The sequence below is a fragment of the Apiospora hydei genome (assembly GCF_038363865.1).
Source record: "Apiospora hydei strain CBS 114990 chromosome Unknown utg000004l_segment0_segment0, whole genome shotgun sequence".
NCBI classification, from domain to species: domain Eukaryota; kingdom Fungi; phylum Ascomycota; class Sordariomycetes; order Amphisphaeriales; family Apiosporaceae; genus Apiospora; species Apiospora hydei.
This window is the reverse complement of record NW_027117363.1, coordinates 7,814,452-7,838,533: the sequence shown is the minus strand read 5'-3', so window position 1 is coordinate 7,838,533 and position 24,082 is coordinate 7,814,452. Positions and strand designations below refer to the sequence as shown.

Here is a 24,082-nt window from a genome sequence, read left to right as displayed (position 1 = left end):
AGCGTGTGCTGCAGCTTTCCGGCACAAATGGCGGCAGCTATGTCCAAGACAGCGCCCCAGATCCCAATAAACAACACCGTTCAGGTTTCTGTGCCCCCAGGCGACCAGACCGGACTGTACTACATTCTGATATCCAATGTATGCCCGACAGCTCGATTCCAGTAGTAGAAACTTGCTGATACACAGTCACGACAGCTACCCTGGCAGACCTCGTGGCAGCAAGTTAAGGATCACGTAAGGACCGTCTGTGCGGTTGAGAGAGTCGAGATCTTCAACGAAAGCACCAGCGGATGGGTCTCAGTGAGGGGTCGGGAGAGCTTTAACCTAGCACTACGTATGTGTCCTTGCATCGTGAAACCACTTCGGCCATATCATAGTATCTAACCTTTCTCAGAGTTCCTGAGCACAGAGCTGTTCAATGGACGCCCAACCTTTGCCGACGGGAGGAATGCTGAGCAGTCGATTCCCATCAAGAAGCTCGTTGATACGAGTCTGCCGGATTCGACATCACGTTCGCCCCAGACGCCGCGGTATACTCCACCTCCGCCGGTGTCGTACTCAATCAGCTCTCCGCCGCTTTCGAAGCACTCAACGGCGGAATATGGGCATGTGAGCGCCGAATCCTTCGCTGGTTTAGTTCTCTGCGGTACGCTGACCTTCTTAGTGGAACGCTGCACCTACATATTCGACAAATGCCAGTTCCGCAATAGATTATGTCCCGTATTCTACTTCAATGTCAACCGCCTCCTTATCAACTGTCTCCACGACGGCCTCTCCTAGCTATTCGACTGCATCTCCTTGGTATTCAAATAGTAATACCATGCAAACAAGCGCTTATATGCAGTCGAGCGCTTCCATGCAGTCGAATCCTTCGATGAGCCCGTACTACGAGAATGCGTCGTACCAAACTCCGGCCTCGTACTACGGTTCGACGGATTATCGCAACGCGCGGGCCCCCTCTCATGTACCCTCTTCTGTCCACGAAGCCCAGCAAACCAATACCGTCGCTGTTGAATGGCGCAAAATCGTCATTAAAGGCCTGCCTTCCTGGGCTCAATACGAACACGTTCGTTCGCTACTCATGAACAGGGCCAGCCTCCAGGCGGACAGAGCTGGGTTCGTCAATATCAGTTTGTCCTCGAGAGGCGACGGGTCGTCCGGTCGACGCCATGCCACTGTTACTTTCTCTGACGAAAGGACCGCTAGCGGTATAATCACGGAACTCAATGGAGTAGAGATTGGCGGGATGATGCTGACAGTCGAAATGGCCAAAGAGGGCGTCTCCAAGGGCGAAGAGCACCGCCCACGGGGCGAAAAGCGCCATGCCAAGAAGCCAGCGTCCAGTGGGCATCATCATTCCCATCACTCAAGCAGGCCGCACCGGGAGGAACGAGACAGGAAGGAAAGCAGCACTCGATCATCCAAGGAAAAGGACAGTTCCAGATCCTCTACATCCCTCTTTTACGAGAAGAGGGATAGCACGCGTCCTCCGAGGGAAAAGGAGAGTTCCAGGCACTCCTCATCGCTAACTTACGAGAAGAAGGGGAGTACCGGATCCTCTGCAACGCTCTCTTATGAGAAGAAGGACAAGTCTCAGGCAAAGCGCGGCGTCGTCATTGCCGATGGCTCATCGCGACGATCGAGCGAGAGCAGCAAAAAGACCAAGTAACCATTGCGTTACCGAATCCTGAACACAGCACGCGCGTACACGTACACACTCTCTCTATCTTTACTGTTGGCTGGAAATAATCATGGGCAGGGTGGCGGTCGTTCATTTTGTCACGTCCAGTGAAACTGGCTTCTCCTTTCTTCGTCACGAACTTTGGCATTTGGTGGGTCTTTGCCGTCGCAAAATTCTGTAAATGGTCGGCTGTCTGTTTTTGTTTTACATTGTCTCGAGCTCAGGCGATCTAAGTCACGTATGTGTCTGAATAATATTGTTATTTTGCCCTTGAAATTCCTGGTCTCACGATGAGTTCTCACTATCCATACCAACTGGCGCCGCTATTCGACATCAACCCCTTACCTTACCTTACCCCTGATATAGCCAGGGATCATGAGCTAGAATTTCAACCCCCAGTTCGAGTCTGCATATCGGCTGTACCTGTTGACGTCAAACTTCATGTCATCTCAATCTTTCGACGCATGCAGGTTAATTGCTAGCTCACGTTCCACGAGGTGGAAGGATATGGTTCTCGAAGCAGCTAGCTGCATATGTCACTGCAGAGGGCGGGAACGGCCCATTCCTGTCTGCAGAAAGCCTTGGTTAACACGAGATGTCAAGGAGGGCTGGAAGGTCCCTTCCGCCCACGGCAGGCTTGCTTCCAGGAGTCCCACCAGGACGTCCAACGCCATGGCGGAGTCTCATCCTCCCGTGAATAAGCGGTCCTCTCGCACATGTTAAAGGGGGCCCACAACCGGGTACGTGGGATGCATTGGCATGCGCCGAAGTCCTTTCCTTTGCTACATATGCATGCGGCTGCTTTCTAATGATGAGGCCACGATTTCAGCCGGTCAACCTGCGTCGCCGAACCGGGGATCCCTCCCCGTAAAGTGAACCAATATTCCACCTTCCGGTTCGGAAGCTCCGCGGTTGTCGCTATTGGCTGCAAATGGATGGTTATTCAAGGACCCCCCGGACTGTCGTTTGTCCCCCCTTCTAGCCCACCATTTTGCAAGACCGTTTCACGCAGTCATGCAATAAAACGCCCAGGTTGCTACGCTACTTATCACGCCATTCTTTGTTGTTGCTCCTCCCCCTCTTGAAGCTTGCAACCCTCTTCGATCGGCCTTCCTGCATGCATGCGGGTCGATGTACATGTTCGGCTGGATCTTGACCGGACATCGTCGTCAATCGAGAGATTTGAAACCGGGGGCAAGATCTATCGAGATTTCCCAAATCTGCCGCGTGCTCGTACGATTAAGCTCGCGAGTGAGTCATAACCCGCTAGGTATACCACGTGTCTATATGTCGGGCGTGCTCTCAGGGGAGCCGCATGCAGCTGGAGGGCTGATTTGGATTTCCGTCCGCTTCGCTGGACCAACCAGAGGAGAAGGGGCATCAGGAAAGGCATCTGTCTGTCCATCTATCCACCAGAGCGCGATGGTGGTATTAACACTCACTTCGAACCCCCAAAGACCTACATCCATCGGGTCCCTCGGAGAAGAGGCGACCAACCCCTAACCCCCTTCGACTTCGAGTCCTGTGGTTCATGGTTGACCCCCACCGTGGCTTGCATCGTGATAAACCGACGGAATCCCAATACGATGCACTCACTATCGAGTCCGCGCCTTGCCTATAGTAGATAGGGGGTGGAGGCAGCACACCACTCATCGGCAAACCGAAAATTTTGATTGACGCGAAAACGACAAATAGCAATCCCACCGCGTCCTACCGTACGTAGTACATCTTTCCCTAAAACGGGAAAGCCACGGGCAGTCAATTTGACGTCGGGGGTCCTCTCCTGCAACTGCCCGAACGACGAATGCAACAACCACTGGTCACTGGGGGAGGACCCGCGTGCCGGAGAACACTCTTCTTGCCGGGGAACGCTGCTGCCGCCGTGTATGGAGCAAGTGGTATGTTTACACCAAACAACCGGTCAGTCGGATATCGCCCTTGGCTACCTGTCATATCTCAGCTTTTGTTAGCTTGCCCCCAACCTCTATATGTGTCATCTTCAGATCAGCCCTGAACTCCTTACCGTCATGTCATCGTGTAGTAAACAGGGGTTCTTATGACAATCCGGCCCTGTCGAAAGCAAAGCTGCACTGTATTTGGCAATTGTCCTCGCCGACCATACTCTATTTCATTAGAGTGCACCCCCACGGAGCTGTAAGGTGGGGAGGTTGGGAGAGCATGGCAGGAAGAAGGCAGGGGGTCTCAATCCGGAATGATGTGTCCAAAACTTACAGGTTCTCATCCATAGGACTCGGGCGGGAGTCACTTGCCGGTCGACGCCAATGTTTGTTGCCATCGTGCAGAAAAGCAAATAGAGCCGCGTCTCCAGGAGGAGGAGCAGGAGCAGGAGATGGGGATAGAAAGGATATCGCTTACTTTCAGAAGTCGCCAACGGTTGCTGCATGTAAGATGGGAAATCTATTGTGTCTAAAAATACAAGTAAAATGTCTGCTTCTTTTCTGCAGATAGGAGAACTAAATTAATGGGGGGGCGTAGGAGGAGAGCCGTGAGATGCAATGAGCTGGGTCAGTCAACCACAGCAGGTAGAAACGATATTGATGCTTGCTGCTGTACCCCGAAGGTCGCGCGCTCCGTCAGCTGCATCAAGGTGGCGGTGGTGAGTGTCGAGACCGTCGTTTCTTCCCTCCGAGGTGACCGAGTCCGTTTGCATATGTGTGTCTCTCCCTCCCGCATCCCAAATGTGTGTATGTGCATGTTATGTATGTCTAAGATGCAAACTCCCCCCATGTCAACCGGGCTATCTCCGCTAGAAAATCACCGGGAATAGGGTAGAAAAAGGAACCGAAATAGCAACGTGAGATCGTGAAATTCGTCCATGTTCGTGTAGTACCACTCTAGCCCCTCTTCGGTCGTCGTAGAGACGAGAATGAGGGGGCATGAGTGATGCCATGAAATGGGTGCAGATATTGCACAAGGCTACACACAAACGGTGTGTGCCAGAAGAGAGTTGACCAGAGAGAAGTGTACCAGAAGAGTATATGACGGGAGAAGAGGGAAGTGTCTGCCTGAGGAGGGCGCGGTGAACCTAGTTATCGGTGCCACCCATTACCTGGTCGACGGTACCCGAACCTTTGCCTTTGGAATTCTGCAAATAAGCGGAATAGTGGTTGATTGCGGGTATACCAACACCAGGAGAAGGGTCAAATGTGTCTGGCAGCCTTGATAACACTATCTTGTAGTGATAAGCATGCCGTCTTGAGCGGGCGCAGTGTCGGGATCGGCATTGGGAATGTCGTCGATATCCATAGCAGCTGTAGCCTCTGTAGTGTCGTATTCAGAGGCGGATATGAATTCCTGTCCAAAATCGTCGTCGATCTCGGAGATGATACGAAGGATCTCATAGCGGTCTTCGAGTAGAACAATAGGTTCATCACGCTGCGTGATGCACTTCCGGTATTCCGAGACCATACTGCCGAGTGTATTTCTGACCATGGTCTTCATTTCTTCCGCGTAGTCGTCGGTCATCTTGGTGAGGCTCTCCTCCACTTCTGCAGCGACTGCATTGAGCATCTTTTGCCATTCCTGCTGTTGACCTGGGTGTCAACGGCCTTTCGCATTTTACCGATAGCACCCTTGCCTATGATATAGTTAGAGTCTTGGTAAGATCCTGGATATGTTCAGCAATAGTTTTCGGAGACGTACCTTTCTGTTTTGCACATTTGTCATAGGTTGTGGCCATTTCCTCCTTGACTTTGGGCGTGAACATGCGGCTTGCCTCTCGCTGCCTTTTTGACGATTTCGGAGCGGTAGACCTCTACGAGGTTTTTGATGCCCTGGATGTGATAATTCTTGAGTTGATCTTCAAGCATGTTGAGACGATTGGCGACGGCAGTACCATCGAAATCCATACGCACGCCATCATGGAACGTTATTATGCGATGCTCGACGTCGCCACGGAACTTATCCAATACCCCGGGTAGTTGTTGCTGGAAGGTCAACTCCCAGGAGTCTGCCATGTCCAGCTTCAGGGGTGTTGCAAGATCTGCGTTATGGTTAACTCGCGTACCACAGTACATTAAGATGATAATCTTACCTTCATTGAAGTTGGCCTCGCGACCGTTCCTGCTGTATTCGCCACTAGCACAGTACTTGTTAGTTCAGGCTACAATAAATGCTTTTGCTCAATAGACTCACTGGCGACGCAGGATAGCTTTATATGTTACAGCTGGGTAACGATAACGACCATTCACTTTGTCCGTAACCCATGCCTGAGCGATTGGGAGCAATTGCTTGGTAGCTTTGGCGATGGCTGGCTTGAACTGGTTGAACAGGTTCCTTCTCATGATGGTCATGCATTCATCAATGCTGTCATCTGCGATCTTATTGAGGCTCTGTACAGTTGGTTAGACTAAAGTTCGCTAGTTCACACCGTTCTGTGTACTCACTGCTGTAAGAATCTCGAAATCTCTCTTGAGTTTCTCGTCTGCGGCCTTCACCTCATCCTCGTTGAGGATGTCTTCGTTGGGCTTTGGAGTGGCCCAGCTATGCAAGGACTCCAGGACCTGCAGTGAACTGCTCAAGATACTCTTGCAGTTTTCGGTGACACCAGCTTCGGCGGACTTCTTGGTGTGCTCCAGTAGCTGGGGGATCTCTGTGTCTTCAGCCGTGATGAAACCGTCGTCCGCTTTCTCAGTTGTGGCCCGTCCACACATAATCTGGTACTGGAGGGTGCTGACACAATAGACAGATAATTGCTCGCCGACTGCTCCATAATCATGGGTCGCTTTCTTTTAGCAGAGCCACGGCCTCGACCCTGACCAGCCGTCTTCTGGTCCAGCCTGGAAGAGCCAAATGTCAGTTCATCGATGATACTATACAATAGCATAATAACTTACTCTTTGCGACCACGAATGAAATCTTGCTTGATATCAGAGCGAGAGTTTTCGTTCCGCCTTCTGATGCATTCTGATCGTAGGTTGGTTCTCTGCTTCTTGAGGTCGTCGTTCAGAGAAACCTCGTGCTTGCCAATATCGTTGATTCGCTTTTTCTTGGCTTTGATATCTTTAGAAATAATGGTTCTCTCTTCTCCGAGATCTTCCAACGTTGATTCAATATCATCAACTGTCAGGATCTTAGCCGTACCGTCATCATTGACTTCATGCCCATCTTCATCACTGTCGCTATCGCTGTCGCTGTCGCTGTCGCTGTGGAATGGGCCAGGACGTGCTCCAGTAGAACCGCGTTGCTTCTTTGCAGGCTGGTTCTGTCCAGTAGTTGACTTCCGCTTCTTACCGTTGGACACAGGAGCGACGACGGGCTTTCCCTGAGCTGCTTGTAGCATGAGCTGTTGGTATTGTGCAATACGCTTTTCGAGTGTCTTCTTCTCGGATTTTTTGGCAGACATATCGTCTTCCAATTTTTCACGTTCTACCATTTCCGAAGCGATGATAGCCTCGTTCTTCTTCTCGCTTGCATCAATATTTGCAAACTCATCTCCCAGCCCAAGTCTGTCGGCCATTTCTTTCAGATTGAAATCATCCGTACGCGAGCAAATGAAGGTCATGTTAGCATACTGGCCGTCAAGCTTCATTTGCAACTTGAAAGACTCTCCAAGTAGGTGCTGAGCAAGCTTGTCGCTTACAGCGCGTGTGACTGATGCAACGACAAAGATGCTAGTGCATCGCTCCATGTACTTTGCTGCGACAGTCCCACGAGCAGCATTCGAATCACCACACCCGGGCTGTTTATGAGTTAGCGAGAGTGCCTGGGTATTGCAACAGCGGGCTTGAGTACTTACAAGGTCCACCAACGTTAAACCGGTGGATAAAACATCCGCCTTGGTGAATACTCTGACAACTTTGGTCAGAGGCCATAATGCGGCTGGCTGCTCGCCTTCAGTAGTTGTTCTTCCTCTGGTCTTGTCGTTGCTGTCCATGTACGGCTGTATCTGGTGATACAGCTCCTGAGCACTGGCTGCCTTGAACTTCTTAGTGGTACCAAGAATGCCCCGAAGTGTCTCATTACAGAGCAGGTTCGATGCGTCGCTTCGAAGCAGCGTTTCCTTGTCCAAATGAGGATAAACGGACTGTATCTTGGCCCAGGAAATTTGAGCTTCAGTATTCTCAGAATCGTCGTCCTCCGAACTGTCCCCGTCTCCGCTCGCGGAATTTTTGATGTCCTCGATTAGATTATCCATTTCCTTACGCCATTCCTCCTCGGTATTGAGATCAACTTCGGCTCTGTAGGCTTCACCCGGGGTTTCCGAATCATTGTAGGAGACCTCCGTGACAGCTGCTGTACAGGCCTTCCCATTGTAGGTAGGTAGGAGGCTCTCTTCCCCTAACAGTGCATTGATTAAAGAGCTTTTGCCCGCTCCTGAGGCTCCCACAATACCTGTAAGTGAGCGCACACGCGTTTCTCGCTTCAGGACCTCCTTAATGGTTCGGAGAGCACGTGCCGCGTCCGAGGCATCGGCAACCTTTGTCAAAGGATCCACGAGCTTCTTCAAGCTCTCCTTAGCAAGTCCCGCCATCGGTACCAAGCTTTCCGTCGTGTGTTCTGAGAACGCCTTGCGTGCATAACCACGCGCATTGTGCTCCATCAGCGCGGCCGTCTCCGATGGGAGCCGCGTATCATAGCCTTGGGAAGACACGGGCTCGTTCTTGACAGTTACCTGAGTGTTGTTCTCTGCTGATTTCTTTTTGCCTCTCTTTGGGTGGCGATTGGATGGTCGCTCAGTGCTGAAATGGTCCGAAGCCGCTTCAGATCGTGGCCCATTTGCAGCAACGCCGTCTTGGGCGATACCCGTGGTAGGATTGGTGGTGCCCGCCATGGTAGAAACCAAAGCGGCTCACAGAATGCTTGACAGAAGTGTCTTAGTACCTACCTAGGTAGCTGGCGTTGAATGTTAGTTCGTCGTTGAAACCGAAGTATTGATGAGGTGTGTCCTTGAACGTGTGAAGATGGGGACATAAGTGCGAAGAATGACTGCTGTACCAGTCCAGTAGAACTTACCACCCAAGTCTTATGAACTGGATGAAGTAGACTGGGGTGTATGATGAAAAGAATGATGTGGTGGGCTCGAATGCTTCCTTTGATCATCAGAAGGTAGCGCAGTGGAAGGTAAAACTTGACAGCCGAAGGTTGTAAAAGTTGAGGGAGAGAGAAGTGAAGAGTTGGATGAAGAGGAAAGTGAAGAGAAGAAGAGAAAGGGGCCCTAAACCTCTAAAGAAGGCACATGCCAAACAAGACTTCCCGATGACTGCCTCTGAAGTCGAAGAAGCAGACTGGGTTAGATAGAGAAGAAATGAAAAAAAGGTTGATTGGGTAGTAAGAAATAGGTAGGTAGGTGGGCAGATTGTTTGGACGACCAAAGTGAGGCCCGATAAGTGAAAGTAGACAGAAGCAGAAGAGGAAGTAGAGTACTTACTGTGATCAAGGCAGGTGCTGGAATATGAGTGAGGTGATGCTCAAGAGATAACCTGAGATACTCACCTACCTAGAAGGATTGCAGACTTACCTTCTCGAAGGGAAAGTGAAGAATTAAACTCCAGGAGGGAGGTTGGAGAAGAGGTTTGTATATGGTGACGATGGTTTGTGTGGTGTGAGATTCCAAGTCCGGGTGTGTTGGAAAAGAGAGTGAGTGCACAGAAACTCGTGCCTGGTTGACGAAGTGTCTTGTTGACTCTCAGTTCACCTGGGTGGTTCACTCGAAAAGTGATGTGCATATGAAGAAGGAGGGAGGGTAGATGTGTATGAAAAGGGTTTGTGGTGAGTGCTCTTGGGTATGATGCGGATTAAAGCCTGGAACTTGCTTGAGTATCGATAAAGGTCCCAAGTGACTCCTGCAATACCTGTGAGAGAACAAACCTGTTGTACGCAAGTCAGGGAGTCGTTAGATGGACTCGAAGTAAGGATGCAGTGTTTTGGTGTTCTAGGCGGCCAACACTCTGCGAGGTTGACGATGATTGTGTGTCGAGGAGTTCGTTGGTCAAGGTTGTTGCACTTTATGGATTGCAAAGTGAGAGCTGACTCCGAATTGAACGCAACACATATTGAACACAATGAGGAGAAATGTCATTATGGTACTTTGTGAAAATTCTTTCGAATCAGATTTAAAATCACAGTGATTACCTTATAGTCGGCGATATATGCCACCATATATCGCCGCTACAGTGGTTGCCTCCACGGAACCAAAAGGAGACCATGTGAATGCAACTCACAGAAAAATGCGATCTGGCCCTTTCAGAAGAATTATTTGAGCCATACCCAAAAATTGCATTTATTGCCTTCATAGCGGCGATACATGCGGACATATATCGACGATACTTCAGCTACCTGACCAGAACCAGGGACAAACCACGTAGAACAATCCCGCCCTCCCGCATTTACCTGCTATGCCACTTTCATCTCACCCTTCCCAGAGGCCATAATGGGCCATTATTCTTAGAAGTCCTGCAATAATACTTGGCAGAAATGCTTTGCCATACGTAAGAATCAGCAATACCCCCTGTCGTCTGAATCAAGTATGGAAGGCAAGAGCAAATCTTGTAGACTGGGCCAGAGTCAAACAGCGTCTACCGTGTCGATTTCAAGGGCAATAATTCTTCTGAAGAGTACGCAGAGCAAATGCGAGCATCAGCTGGGCTCGGCTGGACATGCTCAGAGCAGGTCCAATGCCTATTCGGATGATGGGACGTTGGTACCCTTAGATAGCTAGGCATCGTTTACATAGGACTGCATCAGAGATTGAGTCCAGAATATGAAGAATCCCATGATAAGTTGAGTTGGTAAGAGAGACTGGACGAGGCACTGGATGTTCTCCCCTTCAGAATCCCGCCCATCTCCCCTTGGGCGGGTATTAGGGACTGTATATAGAGACCCACACTAGCTTCCCTATCCGGCTAAGCGTACGGACTGCAGGTGTATTTGTACATCCAATACGCTTAGCTCTCGGCCTGGAGAACCGTACCTGAATTCCAGTAAAGTACCTGGTTGCCATCAACAGCTCCAGCTCCCAAATATTCCAAGATCACCATCACGAGTCCAACACTCACGCCAATACTCCCAGGTTCTTTGCGTCAACCTGTCGCCGACATAGTCAACCCTCTATTCGCGGATAGCGTGTCGACGACCGGCCGACCGACTTCGTGCAAGATGTCGACAATCACCTCCACGGCGCTGCAGTCGGGGCAGCCTCCCATCCTCCCGCTCGAGTTCAACGCCAACCAGCCGACCACCATTCGCTTGTACCCCCTCTCCAACTACACCTTTGGTGTCAAGGAGACACAGCCCGAGGAGGATCCTTCCGTTCTGGCCCGCCTGAAGCGTTTGGAGGAGCATTTCACCGCCCATGGAATGCGCCGCACCTGCGAAGGCATCCTGGTCTGCCACGAGCACAACCACCCTCACATCCTGATGCTGCAAATTGCCAATGCCTTCTTCAAACTCCCTGGCGACTACCTCAAGCCCGAGGACGATGAGCTTGGCGGCTTCAAGGCACGCCTGGACGAGCGCCTCGCGCCCGTCGGTAGACTCGGCGAGGGCGAGGAAGCTGGTGACTGGCAGGTGGGCGATTGCTTGGCTCAGTGGTGGCGACCCAACTTCGAGACCTTCATGTATCCCTTCATCCCCGCCCATGTTACGCGTCCCAAGGAGTGCAAGAAGCTTTACTTCATCCAGCTGCCCCAGACCAGTAAGTAATACCTCGTCTTTTCTTCGCGTTGGTTGACAAGCTGTTGTCCAATATATATATCTGACCATGACGAACAGAGGTACTTAGCGTCCCCAAGAACATGAAGCTTCTCGCCGTCCCTCTCTTCGAGCTTTACGACAACACGCAGCGCTACGGCCCCCAGCTGTCGGCGATCCCCCATCTCCTGAGCCGATACAACTTCGAGTTCGTCAACGAGGACGGTGAGGTTGTGGCTGCCACACCCGGTTCCGCTCCCGACGGATACAAGCCCCAGACCAAGGTCTTGGCTGGGGACGACGAGGACATGCGAGACGACGATGGTGGTGCTGCTGCCCAAGAATGAACGTGTGCGCAAGAATGCGCATACACAGACATCGGCCTGACGATATGACGAAAAGAAAGTCTCGCAATTTGGCGGCCAAACTGACGGGTTTGGCTGAGGAACAGATTTCGGTCGAGTCTAATAACGGGAGGGGAGATTGGCAACGCTACAAGATTCCAATCATCAAAGCATTCTCAACAACGAATTACTGGCCTTTGGGCTACTTCCGAAATTCGAAGTTAGGCTTTGTAGGATGGTTCTTGTTGCGCATTGCTAAGGCAAACCAAGGCGAGGCATGGTTTTGGCCTACGATGATTTGCTGAAACCGCAATTGGCAATTGATACTCAGCCGAAGCTAGTATCACGATGGACGAGACTTCTACGAATCTTGACTACACTTGGTCAGAGCAAGAGGTCATCACTGCCCCTGAGAGAAAGTTCCTCTTTGCATGGGAGAAATAATGGAGTTTTGCATGCGTACGATTTTGCGCAATTCAAAAGGGATTGAGAAACGTTTGGCGTTCCGGAATTATAAAGGGGGTCATCTATGCAGCTTGACAGCGATGAATTGATCCATTCCAGCTTTCTTTTACTATGATATGTCTAATTTCTTCCCTGGTCTTTTTATGCCTTCTCTCCTTGGATCGTAGCCACTACCCGTCTGGAGTGCTTGCTTGCGCGGAACTCGAGATACCAGATGCCCTGCCAAGTTCCTGTGGCCTGTAGATGACATGAGTTTCCTGAAATAGTACTGTGACACACCAGGGCGGGGATACACTTACGAGCTTGCCGTCTTTGATCGGGATCGTCACACTTGCGCCAATCAGCGCACTCTTGATATGAGCCTGCAATGCCGCCTGTCAGCCTCTTCTATCCTATATCCTGTAACCTGTAGCTTGGGGTGGCGGGAAGATCAAGAAAAGAAGCACCCACCGGCATGTCGTCGGGCCCCTCGGCGCTGTGTCGGTACAGGTCCTGACCCTTGGGCCCGGCCTCGGGCGCGATGCGGTCGAGCGCATCGCTCATGTCGGCGCGGACGTCGTCGTCCCAGTTCTCGTTGAGGCTGAGGGCGCAGCTGGTGTGCTGGACGAAGAGGTTCAGCAGGCCGACCTTGTAGCCGCGCAGCTCGGGCAGGTTTTCGACGACGTGGTCCGTCACGAGGTAGGAGCCGCGCGAGCGCGGGGGAGGGTGAACTGCTTTTGCGACCACGACATGGTAGTGGTAGTGGCGGGTGGTGGTGGGGCAACGGTGTCGGTGTTGGTGCAGGTCGTTGATGGCGGGGCGCTACTGAAGAGGTGGGAGAGCGGGTAGAGCAGTATTGTTGCTGGCAGGGAGAGGAGGTAGTGGAAGAGGCTTGGGAAGAGGCCGACGAGGAAGAGTAGTAGGAGACTGATGGTCAATAGGTGCTCGGTGGATGACGGCATAATCGTGTTGGTTTTTGGTGGTTTGCCTTGGTGGGGTCGCTGGAGCGAGCTTCTTGGAGACTGGAGCTCTCTCTATACTTATGCATGGTTGGTTGGTGGGTGGTGGCAATGATAGGTGCACATTCCAGGGGTTGGCACGTTGGTTGCATCACTCAACTCCGGACAAAGCCTCTAACGTGTGATTTACAGGTTGATCGCCTGTCAGCAACGAAATCAATTTGACTATAAGACACAGTCCTTGCTCATCCTTCTAACTTCAGCTGGCCGTCGGAGAGTCTAAGGCTTCGTTTTGGGAGGGCAATTGTGTTATGTACAGGTCTAATGGCATCAAGTCCGGTACGCCTGGGGACACTTCTAGCATATGAGAAGCCCTCATCCTCAAGCCGTATGATACTCAAGTGAAGCTCCTCCTGTCTATGCAAGCGGGTATGACGTCTCGGGGAGAGACTCCAGATGTTTCCGGTTGTGCTCATGGGCCTATTGGAGGGGTTTGGTTAGCTTTATCAAATGGCATCGGGGAACCCCCTTAGCCAGGAGATTCGCTCAACAGTATCAACTTACAAATGGCAGTCCACAGTATCCGCAAGGGGTGATTTCGGGCTTGTCAACGTTGATGAAGACACGGGGGTGTCCCATAGGGCCGCCGCCGCCGTCGCATGCCACAACACGGTCGTGGGTCCAGCGGACGGGTTGCTTGTGAATCAGCTCGATGGCCGCTTTGGATTGAGGCTGCACACACAGACTCATTAGTACCCTCTTCATTCTGTTCGAAATGCTGGGACCCGCAAGGCTTGTCGTCGTACCTGGAGGTCAAAGTCCGTCTGCTCGAAGCGCGGGCCGGTCATGGCCTTCGCTCTCGGCCGCTGGCTCCGCGACCAGATCTCCTTGCGGTTCGGTGCCTGCATCAAACCCCGCGCCTCGTTCTCGGCCAGGCCGGTCGAGTCCTCCTCGCTCTTCGCCTCCGGGGTCGTCTCGGCCTTGTTGTCCAGGATGGCCGCCTTGGCGTCGTTTACCAGCAATCGGGACGAGGTCGAGAAGGCGGCGGCACGCTGGGCCACCGCGGCGCGCTGCGGCAGCTGCAGCGCCGTCCTCACGGCAAGGCGGGGCAACATGATGATCGGTGGTGGTGGTGGTGCTTGTGTATGCCAATTGGCTCGTTCTGGGCGAGTTTGGCCGGTCAATTGCCCGTCGTCGTCAAGTCGTCGGGAGCGATAGGAATTGCTGGCGAGGTCAATTCGATATTGCCGGAGCCGTCGAGCAATGGAAGCTCAGCCGGGGTCCGTGCTCTCCCTGGAAAATCACGGCCCACAAATCTTAGGTACGTACTGTAAGCGTAAACATTATTCCCCGCCGTTGAATTTTTGGAAGCTGCAGCGCTGGGAACCAAAAGCATCACCAACACCTGCAATGGTAGTGAAGGTTTAAGGAAAGCGCGCCCAACACGAAATTTTTATTTTCACCAGTGACACTTTTCGAGCGACCACAGTCACAACAGCGGGGAGTGCTCTTGACGCGACAATCAGTCTATTCTGCGACTCGAGTACATAATCGCAAATCATCAATCCGGTCGCATTCCCAGATCCGTTCAGGTACACAACACCATCATGGCAGCGCCCACGCCCCCGAAGGCCATGTCTTCGCGTCTCCTGACGATGAAGTTCATGCAACGAGCAGCTGCTTCTGCGCCAACAACACCCACAGCGAGCCCCAAAAGCGAGGAGCAGTCGTCAAAACGGCGCAAGGTGTCCCATGAATCTACCGCCAACGCCCCCGTTGATTTCATGGTCAATCAGCAAGCGGTTCAAGCAGCTATAGATGAAGGAGAGAAGAAGCGTGAAGAAGCCATCGTGAAGCACGCGGCCGAACTTGGAGATGCCCGATGGGTACTAGATGTTCCCGACAGTCCATTCAATTCGCTATATCAGGTGAAAAAGCCCCTCAATGTGGTCCAGGTTGGCTATGCGCAGATTGATTCCCCAGATGCTACGGAACATGATACAGATTCAGTTGGTGACTCGCTTGAGAAAGGCCATCTGTTCCGGCGCTACAATATGGACAAGAAGAAGGTATGTCTGATTGCGCCTTGAAGTCGCAAAAATTGTTCATCCATGCTTACGTATTTATAGGTCCCAGCCGAGTCCAATAACTCCAATGAGAGCTCTGACGATGATGACGACGACAACGAAGATTCTGCATCCGATTCTGATGCTTCAGAAGACGATGGCCCAGGTCGTAAATCCTACGGTGGCCAAAAATCCCCTGCTACGCCAAGAATACCAAGTAAACGGAGCGCAGAGAGAGAGAAGGCGAGAGAGCTAGCAGAGAAGAGACGTAAGAAGGAAGTCAAGCTGAATTCGGCCAAGCCTGCCGGCCTGTCCTCAATATCTTCTGGTGGTGGAATCTCTTCAGGTTCTCGACAAGGGCAGCCTGGGGCAGCTAGCCCCTCCTTCAAATGCCACAACTGTGGCAAGCCCGGGCATAGCTTCAAGTCTTGTCCCAACAAGCGACGCTGAACTTTGCATTTGGAAGATATTATTCCTGGACGGTGCCCATATCCGGGGTAGATCCCTACAGTATGGAGTCGATCGGATCACACCCAATTTGCCTGGGGCTTAAGACTGAACTGGCGGGGTATACCTGTCCGCCTTCCCAAGGTGCACAATATCAGGACATGATCTGGTCTTTAGTACCAGGTACTTTGAGCAACTTTTGCTCAGTTAACTGAGCCTCTTCGCGGAGACCTGAGTCTCGCTTAGCCATTAGTAGGTCGTGTCTCCCTTGCACAGTTGCTTCTAGACAGCATAAGCCCCAGCAGCTGAGTACCCCTTACAGGGAGTGGACCCTCATTGTGATTCAGCATTTTATTGGTGTCACGAGCTCGGGAGTTACATTACGCTGTGCTATGCCAGGTTTATTCTTACCTAGTTGCTAACGGAAGTTCATCCGGGCATAGCCAGCGTGATGGGTATGCTGCAAACTACTCGGAAGGAGACGTTTGACGCAACCGCCCGCTGTGCGCAGTTTGCCAGAGAGTGAGAAGTGGGTAGTCTGGGGATTTGATAATCTATAGGGAAAGTCACGTATCACTTCCGCTACGTGACAGCCAACAAATGAGTCCTGCACAGTCTGGATCATACATACATCACTTTATCGCGCCAATGACTATCGTTCTAGACCTAACATCGTTTAATATTGGTGGTTCGTTCAATGGTGCGGGTGTCACGACAGATCAGATGTATCTACCCGCAAGCGGACTGCAGCAGTAGCCGCATTACACATTTACTCGGTAATCAACACTTTGCAGATTGGAGGCTCAGGTGTGACGTGAACAAAGAAGTAGATTTCATTTTATAGGGTAGTAATGTAGTTCATCCAAACCATCATCCGGATGCACGGCATACGGCAGCCTTGCTTGGCCAATCTCGTAATACCCGGCGTTCATGATGTTCACCCCTTATACGTCACCTCTTTCGGCCCAGGATAAGCGAGCTGTAGTATTTAAGCCAGATAGAAGCACGAAGTAAGCTGTTTTCCGAGATCCGCTGTTCGCTGAGCCATATTGAGCCCTGAATGGAAGGTTGCCATGCATGTTATTACTCTTACTGGAACTGTGATCTGAAGATCTCGGAGACTGTGCCGTCCGTTTATTGCAGAACGACAGCAGTGAATTTAGTAAACAACAATTTTTCAAAGTATATAGGTTTTGGACCTACATCTTCCTCCAATAGCAGTATACGGAATTTCGCTATCCGACCCGGAGATCTGGTTCGTATGGGGGTTGGTTCCATGAACCTGGATCCAATAGATGTTGATGCCATATTTTCCTTCGAAGCATTGAGCGGTGTCCTACCGAAACCTCGAGTCTGGCTCTGGCTACGCGGGTGTCCAGCCTTGTCAAGACTAGTATTCATCGCGGAATATAGCACATGTGCAGGTGTGCATTATACAGCATCGCCTACCGCGGCAACACGTCCCCCGTCCTACTTGCAGATGCGACCACAGCTGGTTACAGTAACGCAGATCCCCGCGTAACGCCGAAGCAGTGATGCGGGTGATTACACTGCCGCTAGGGACATGCCATCGACGAACGGCATTCCAGCCTCAACCTAGGACGCAGCAGGCGGCTCTTAAGCAACAAGTACATACCAGGATGGATATCGCCTGTTTGGAACGCAATAATACTCCAGGGCTGGACAGGAGAGACACCCATGTCTGTTGAGGTGCGCACCTGTCCGCTCTCAGGGAGACACTCTCTCCGTATGCGATGTCGGATCGGATGTGGCTTACCTATCATGCATATGTACTGACTTCAATGTTGGATCCCCTACATACATATAGGTTAAGTACATATGTATGTGGTATTGATTGACACTTGGGGGCGCAGCGATCCTTGTAAAATGGCCAATTCTAGACAGTACGCATCCGGACTTTGCGTAACACGGCGTCCGTTGACCGGCAGGCAATCCACCTGGACCGATTTGCAGTTTGGATGATCTTGAAGCAGCACCCAGTGCCCAGGCTGTTTGCTTCCATTGCTTGGGTCCAGTCGAGTGGTAAGTTTGATGTGATGTATGCATCTACAGTACACAGCTCCAGAATAGCATTGTTAAGGTGGGGCTTTCGGGCTATTTCCTCGATGGGATACCACCCACCACTTTTCAAGATGCGTATTGTAACGCAACTTGCGGGGAGAGTCTGTTGCGTCTCTTCGGCTCCTCTTTTCCGACTATACAGCAGCAGGAGAGTAACATCAGCATGTAGGCAGTATAAGAAAAAAGAAGAAGAAAAAGATTAGGTAGGCAGGCAGGCGCGCACTTATTGATTGGCCCTCCTGCTGATAACGTAGCCGGTCAACAGCCCGGCGGTCAGAGATTGTTGCATTGGAGGCACCGGAAAAAGAAACGAGCACTGCGAGCTACATACAGTCCTTCTCCAATTCTCCTCCAGGATATCAGGTAACCTGTGATATCTCCTCCGCCCTCTCGGCCCACTAGCAACATGAGTCGCCCGGGTGGGTTCCTCCATATCGAGATAGCTACTGTAGGCCCTCATTGACTCGCGCCGCGCCTGGCTTGACTCTCCAGTCTGATTGGAACCTTGATGGCACTTCTCTGAGACATGGAAACCGGTAAGGCAGACGGACCCTGGGGATGGAGAGACCTGAGAGCAACAGCCCGGCGGAGGAGTCGAGCACCAGGGTCGATGCTCAGCCACGCTTATACATGGCCAACCGCTATGGGACTTTGAGATGCCCATTATGTGTTTTCATGGTTCCGGTGACTACTAACCGACCTCATCCTTCCGTACTCCAGACATCCTTCAACTATGACAGCTCATCATCCTGAACGACTAGCGGGACACTGCCGTACAAATTACAATCTTGTAATCGCCTTGAAGATAGCGAGTGCTGTTATTACCATCATCACTGACACTTACATCTGATATTTCGTAGGAGAATTCAGCCTAACCCTATACCAGCCCCATCCATTGATCGCATCCATCGTCGTGGTCGTTACTTGGGGGAAATGCAAGATTCGAGACATAAATCACATCATAGCTACCTAATCCCCTTCAAACGAACAGAGACATGACTTTCTAAGAAACAGTGTCTCCGGGTTGTCCGACAGCCGAAAGGACATGTCCTGAACTTATGCGGGTATCTCGTAACTATCGTGGTAACCCACCATGACGCACCTCTGCCAAGCCGCTCCAATACTCTCTACCTGCACGTATATTGATCGTTGCCCTCCTTACCGCAGCCCTAAACTACTCTTTCTATTCCCAGCCCGCATATCACATTGATATATGCCTATATTATTGATTTTTGGTACCTAAGGCACCGAGGGCTTTAGGTATTCGATAATAGGCACCTAAGATGTAGACAAGCGTACATCAGGATTCGAGTGCCTATAGTGCTGTGTGTGCGCGCACTATCAGTTATAGCACCCATACTCTCCGCATACCTACCTTGATGACACTCCTGATATTCGCTTCATAGACAGCTTGATGTTCAGAGCTCAGAACTAGTTACTAGTCACATACATGAAATGTGACATTTACAACCGTTAGGTAACGCTAGCAAAAAGGCGCCCTGTCGTAGGATGATCATCGTTTGCAGATGTCTGCTTTGATTGGTCCAAGTGGCGGGCGGGAAAAAAAGAATTCACATTCACATTTATAGCGGACCGCAACGCTCCAGGGATCGTCCCTTGAAACTCTTACTCGTAAAGCCCACGTGAACTGCCGGCCTTGCCCCAAAAATACAAACCAAACAAGCCGCACAAAAAGTCGGGCGGGAGGAGCAAGGCTTGCTGTAGCGGAAGCCGACCGACTTCGAGACTCGAGAGCACTGACTGACTCGGTACCTGGACCCAAACCCCGTCTCCCTAAAGTCCCCGCCGGTGGCATCGCAAGGCTACTGCGCATGCAACTATTGCGTCCCTAGCCAGTCTTTCTTAGTCGTACAGAACGCTCTGAGGACACGTACCCGGCATCACCGGATTGAATTAACACGGGTCCAAATTGCCTTGGAAGGCGATTCTGCTTTAATTCAATATTACCTAAGGCTCTCCAGGCTCTCTCGAAGTCTCTGTCTGAACCACCAGCACCAGCACCACCCACCCCACACGGCCCGATCATTTTCAGTTGAAACACATTTATTAGCTGCCTCACATCAAACCCATGTGTGGTGGTCTCGGTCTCGGCGCACACGGCTACCTGTATTGATCGGAGTTATCCAGCCTGAGGTCACTAGTCTTGACTGCATACTTACTTGCATACCTATTTTCCCTGTCCAGGACGACCTCGAAGACGCACAGGGACAGAACGCCAGCTGCGTTGTACATCCCACACTTGCCACGGCCAAAACTAGCAACGTGCTACCAGGTGTTCGGTACCCCATTGCACCAGCAAAGTAACAGTACCCAAAGTGACGATCACGGATTGACGGTGCCTCCCTCAACGGCCTTGTGGCGATACGCAACACAGCCTCAGCTCCACAGTAGTGACCACGAACTACTCCTGTCCTCCTTCTACTTCCCACTAGTCTACTAGTATTCCTTTTGTCAAGACTCATCCCTCTCTCTCCATCTCTCTGCTTCTCATCAGTTCCGGCCGACTCTGCACTAGGCAACTCCACCTACGACGTACTAGCACAGACCCGACCCTACATACTCGAGGTGTGTGGGCAGGCCGCTTCCACTCATCGAATCACCTTGGTTTTGGCTCATCTTTCGGATTGCATGATCAGAGAGCCTATACCTACGATTCTCTTATTTTGATAGACCCGTTCAGCCGTTGCGCGATACTTGGTGTTGAGTGACCCTTTCCCAGCCAGGCACTCGCAACCTGTCCATCTTCCCTCCCCACAAACTCGCCACGGCATTGAGGTGCGACCATCATTCTTGATTCGACGTCATGGCGCCCTCTATACCTTCCCAGGATGCGGTTGTGCAGGATGTTCCGATCCGGGACAGGAACCAACAACCTGTAGACCGGGTTACAGACCAGCTGGAGACGCCGTCGCTCGATGATCGCAGTTATCGTGTCGTTCGCCTGGCTAATCAGCTGGAATGCCTCTTGGTGCATGATCCGGAGACTGACAAGGCAAGCGCAGCTTTGGACGTTAATGTGGGCAACTTCAGCGATGAGGAGGACATGCCAGGCATGGCTCACGCCGTGGAACACGTAGGTCTCATTTCTATTTTCTTATCAAGATGTGGTCATCAACGATTGCTAACTGGCGTTGCTTAGCTCCTGTTCATGGGGACGAAGAAGTACCCTGTGGAAAATGCATACAACCAGTATCTCTCTGCACATTCAGGCCACTCCAACGCCTATACTGGTGCAACTTCCACAAACTACTTTTTCGAGGTAGGCGCAAAGCCTAGCGAGGGTGAGGAAGCATCCGAGTCTCCTTTGTACGGTGCTCTGGACCGGTTTGCCCAGTTCTTCATTGAGCCGCTGTTCCTCTCATCCACTTTGGACCGTGAGCTGCAGGCCGTTGATTCGGAGAACAAGAAGAACCTGCAGAGTGACCAATGGCGGTTGCATCAACTCGAGAAAAGCCTGTCCAACCCCAAGCACCCGTACTGCCACTTCTCCACCGGAAACTTCGAGGTCCTCAAGACAGAGCCCGAGGCACGCGGTATCGACGTGCGCGCCAAGTTTATGGAGTTCCACGGAAAGCATTACTCGGCAAACAGGATGAAGCTGTGTGTGCTTGGCCGTGAACCTCTTGACGTTCTGGAACGCTGGTCAGCCGAACTTTTCTCCGATGTACCCAACAAGAATCTGCCTCAAAACCGGTGGGAAGACGAGGTGCCATTCGCGAAGGACCAGCTGAAGTGGCAATGTTTCGCGAAGCCTGTCATGGATTCGCGTGAGCTTAACCTCTTCTTCCCATTCATGGACGAGGAGAAACTTTACGAATCACAGCCAAGTCGGTACATCAGCCACCTGATTGGACACGAGGGGCCTGGCAGCGTTTTCTCCTACATCAAATCGAAAGGTTGGGCCAACTCGTTAAGCGCTGGTGTGTATGCCATCTGCCCCGGTACTCCAGGTGTGTTTGACTGCCAGGTTCGACTCACCAAAGATGTAAGTGCACCCCCTGACGGTATTGTTCTGTAACTAGGCTAATCTCGAACTACAGGGTTTGATGAATTACAAGGAAATTGTCAAGGTTTTCTTCCAGTACGTTGCTTTGCTCCGAGAAACGCCACCGCAAGAATGGATTTTCGAGGAGCAGAAGGGCATGGCCGACGTGGACTTCAAGTTCAAGCAGAAGACCCCAGCCAGCCGTTTCACCAGCAAGATTGCCGCCGTCATGCAGAAGCCGTTGCCGAGAGAGTGGCTACTTAGTGGGCAGAGCCGACTCCGGAAGTTTGACGCGGACCTCATTGCAAAGGGGCTGGATTGTCTTCGGCCGGACAATTTCAGAATGACTCTCGTCTCCAGGGACTACCCTGGCGATTGGGACCAGAAGGAGAAGTGGTACGGAACCGATTACAAGGCCGAGAAGATCCCCGAGGAGTTCCTCGCGGAAATTGCAAAGGCCGCCGATGCTGATGCTAAAACGCGTCTGCCTCAACTCCACCTGCCGCACAAGAACCAGTTTATCCCGACTAAGCTGGAAGTTGAGAAGAAGGAAGTAAAAGAACCGACTTTGATACCGCGCTTGCTACGGAACGACAATGTGGCCAGAACATGGTTCAAGAAAGACGACACTTTCTGGGTACCGAAGGCAAACCTCGTAGTTAGCTGCAAGAACCCCATCATCTTTGCCACCGCAGAGAACTCGGTCAAGGCCAAGCTGTACACCGACCTCGTGCGGGATGCTCTGGAGGAGTACTCCTATGATGCAGACCTAGCAGGTTTGCAGTACAACGTCACTCTGGACTCCCGAGGCCTGTTTGTCGAGGTGTCAGGTTACAACGACAAACTCCCAGTGTTGCTAGAGCAGGTTCTGATTACTATGCGCGACCTGGAGATCCGTGATGAGCGCTTCGATATCGTGAAGGAACGCCTGTCGCGCGGGTATAAGAACTGGGAGCTTCAGCAGCCTTTCACGCAGATCGGGGACTACGTTTCATGGCTCACCTCGGAGCACGACTACGTCGTTGACCAACTTGAGGCGGAGCTGCCCGGCATCACCGTTGAAGCCACCAGGGCTTTCCATAAACAACTCATCTCCCAGATGCACATCGAAGCCTATGTGCACGGCAACTTGTATAAGGAGGATGCCCTGAAGCTGACCACGATGATCGAAAACACGCTGAAGCCCCGTGTGCTACCCAAAGACCAGCTACCGATTCTGCGATCTCTGCTGTTTCCCGCCGGTGCCAACTATCTTTACAAGAAGACGCTTAAGGATCCCGCGAACGTCAACCACTGCATCGAATACTACCTCCACATCGGCAATAAGGGTGACCGCATGGTGCGAGCGAAGACGCAGCTGCTTGACCAAATTATCCACGAACCTGCTTTCGACCAACTGCGCACCAAGGAGCAGTTAGGCTACGTTGTTTTCAGTGGTCTGCGAGGTTGCTCGACAACCTATGGTTTCCGGTTCATCATCCAGAGCGAGAGAACTTCTGAATACTTGGAGACACGAATCGATTCTTTCCTAAACGCGCAAGCTACTGCGTTGAGCAACATGAGCGATACCGAATTTGAGAGCCACAAGAGAGCCGTGGTAGTCAAGCGTCTCGAGAAAGTAAAGAACCTCGACCAGGAGACCGGACGACACTGGGCGCAAATCGCCAACGAATACTATGATTTTGAAGCAGGTATGTCTCTCATTCCCTGGATACCAGAAATATGGACTTAATAACTGATACCCCTAATTAGCGCAAGAAGATGCAGCTCATGTGAAACGGCTTACAAAGTCCGACATGATCGATTTCTATTCAGCCCATATTGTACCGTCCGCGCCCACTAGGGCCAAGTTGGTGGTGTATCTGGTGGCCCAAGGGACAAGCACCAAGACTCATGAGGCCGCCACTCCCGAGAAGGAACCAGAGATCGTACCCAACAATGGGACCGTTCCCTATCTGATCGAAGATGTCAGAGAGTACAAGTCTCAACTTGTTGCTAGCTCTGGGGCTCGTCCGATACGGGAGCTTTGCGAGTTTGAGGATTTTGATCCTAAGCTGTAAGCCTGTAACAAGGGAACGTGTGTGGTTGGTCACCTACGGCTGTTCGTAGCGGCCTCACATGGTATGCAAGGAGCATGCTGCAAAGGCAATCATTGCAACTGGCATGGCTAGAGTTGTCAACCTGGTGTTTTTTGGGCGTCATAGATGGGACATTTGCATGCTGATTAGAGGGGGGTTAAGCCAGCACCTGCCGGAAGCCCATGCAGAAGAGATGCGGACGATGACGCGGGCACAGAAAGACTTAGAGCAAAGCCTACCAGGTAGCACGAGACCTACGAGTGAAGTATAGACCGTAGTGTGCGAGTGCGATGACGCCACCATCCACCGCGCGGGAGTCAAGAC

The 24,082-nt window shown here is 51.7% G+C and overlaps 7 protein-coding genes across 7 annotated transcripts; 4 read left to right on the top strand and 3 right to left on the bottom strand.

Moving 5' to 3' along the window:
• Positions 1-39: 39 nt before the first annotated feature.
• On the top strand, positions 40-1,669 carry PG997_004965 (uncharacterized protein; the record flags this gene model as incomplete). Its single annotated transcript, XM_066809280.1, has 4 exons — positions 40-138; positions 187-334; positions 395-609; positions 665-1,669. 4 exons carry the CDS (start codon positions 40-42, stop codon positions 1,667-1,669), a joined length of 1,467 nt encoding a protein of 488 aa, XP_066672898.1.
• A 3,201-nt stretch (positions 1,670-4,870) lies between these two features.
• PG997_004964 (uncharacterized protein) lies at positions 4,871-8,474 on the bottom strand (the record flags this gene model as incomplete). Its single annotated transcript, XM_066809279.1, has 8 exons — positions 4,871-5,199; positions 5,265-5,309; positions 5,394-5,684; positions 5,736-5,779; positions 5,837-6,033; positions 6,088-6,373; positions 6,538-7,382; positions 7,440-8,474. The coding sequence occupies 8 exons, from the start codon at positions 8,472-8,474 to the stop codon at positions 4,871-4,873; spliced, it is 3,072 nt and encodes a 1,023-aa protein (XP_066672897.1).
• Positions 8,475-10,798: 2,324 nt separating this feature from the next.
• Positions 10,799-11,679, top strand: PG997_004963 (uncharacterized protein; the record flags this gene model as incomplete). The annotated part of the gene is made up of 2 exons (XM_066809278.1): positions 10,799-11,336; positions 11,414-11,679. The coding sequence occupies 2 exons, from the start codon at positions 10,799-10,801 to the stop codon at positions 11,677-11,679; spliced, it is 804 nt and encodes a 267-aa protein (XP_066672896.1).
• A 603-nt stretch (positions 11,680-12,282) lies between these two features.
• On the bottom strand, positions 12,283-13,082 carry PG997_004962 (uncharacterized protein; the record flags this gene model as incomplete). The annotated part of the gene is made up of 4 exons (XM_066809277.1): positions 12,283-12,378; positions 12,441-12,503; positions 12,592-12,942; positions 13,029-13,082. 4 exons carry the CDS (start codon positions 13,080-13,082, stop codon positions 12,283-12,285), a joined length of 564 nt encoding a protein of 187 aa, XP_066672895.1.
• A 414-nt stretch (positions 13,083-13,496) lies between these two features.
• On the bottom strand, positions 13,497-14,194 carry PG997_004961 (NADH dehydrogenase (ubiquinone) Fe-S protein 6; the record flags this gene model as incomplete). Its single annotated transcript, XM_066809276.1, has 3 exons — positions 13,497-13,559; positions 13,644-13,811; positions 13,886-14,194. 3 exons carry the CDS (start codon positions 14,192-14,194, stop codon positions 13,497-13,499), a joined length of 540 nt encoding a protein of 179 aa, XP_066672894.1.
• Positions 14,195-14,686: 492 nt separating this feature from the next.
• On the top strand, positions 14,687-15,595 carry PG997_004960 (uncharacterized protein; the record flags this gene model as incomplete). Its single annotated transcript, XM_066809275.1, has 2 exons — positions 14,687-15,148; positions 15,209-15,595. The coding sequence occupies 2 exons, from the start codon at positions 14,687-14,689 to the stop codon at positions 15,593-15,595; spliced, it is 849 nt and encodes a 282-aa protein (XP_066672893.1).
• Positions 15,596-20,498: 4,903 nt separating this feature from the next.
• Positions 20,499-23,740, top strand: PG997_004959 (peptidase M16 inactive domain-containing protein; the record flags this gene model as incomplete). Its single annotated transcript, XM_066809274.1, has 4 exons — positions 20,499-20,768; positions 20,835-21,680; positions 21,736-23,371; positions 23,433-23,740. The coding sequence occupies 4 exons, from the start codon at positions 20,499-20,501 to the stop codon at positions 23,738-23,740; spliced, it is 3,060 nt and encodes a 1,019-aa protein (XP_066672892.1).
• Between the last annotated feature and the right edge of the window lie 342 nt (positions 23,741-24,082).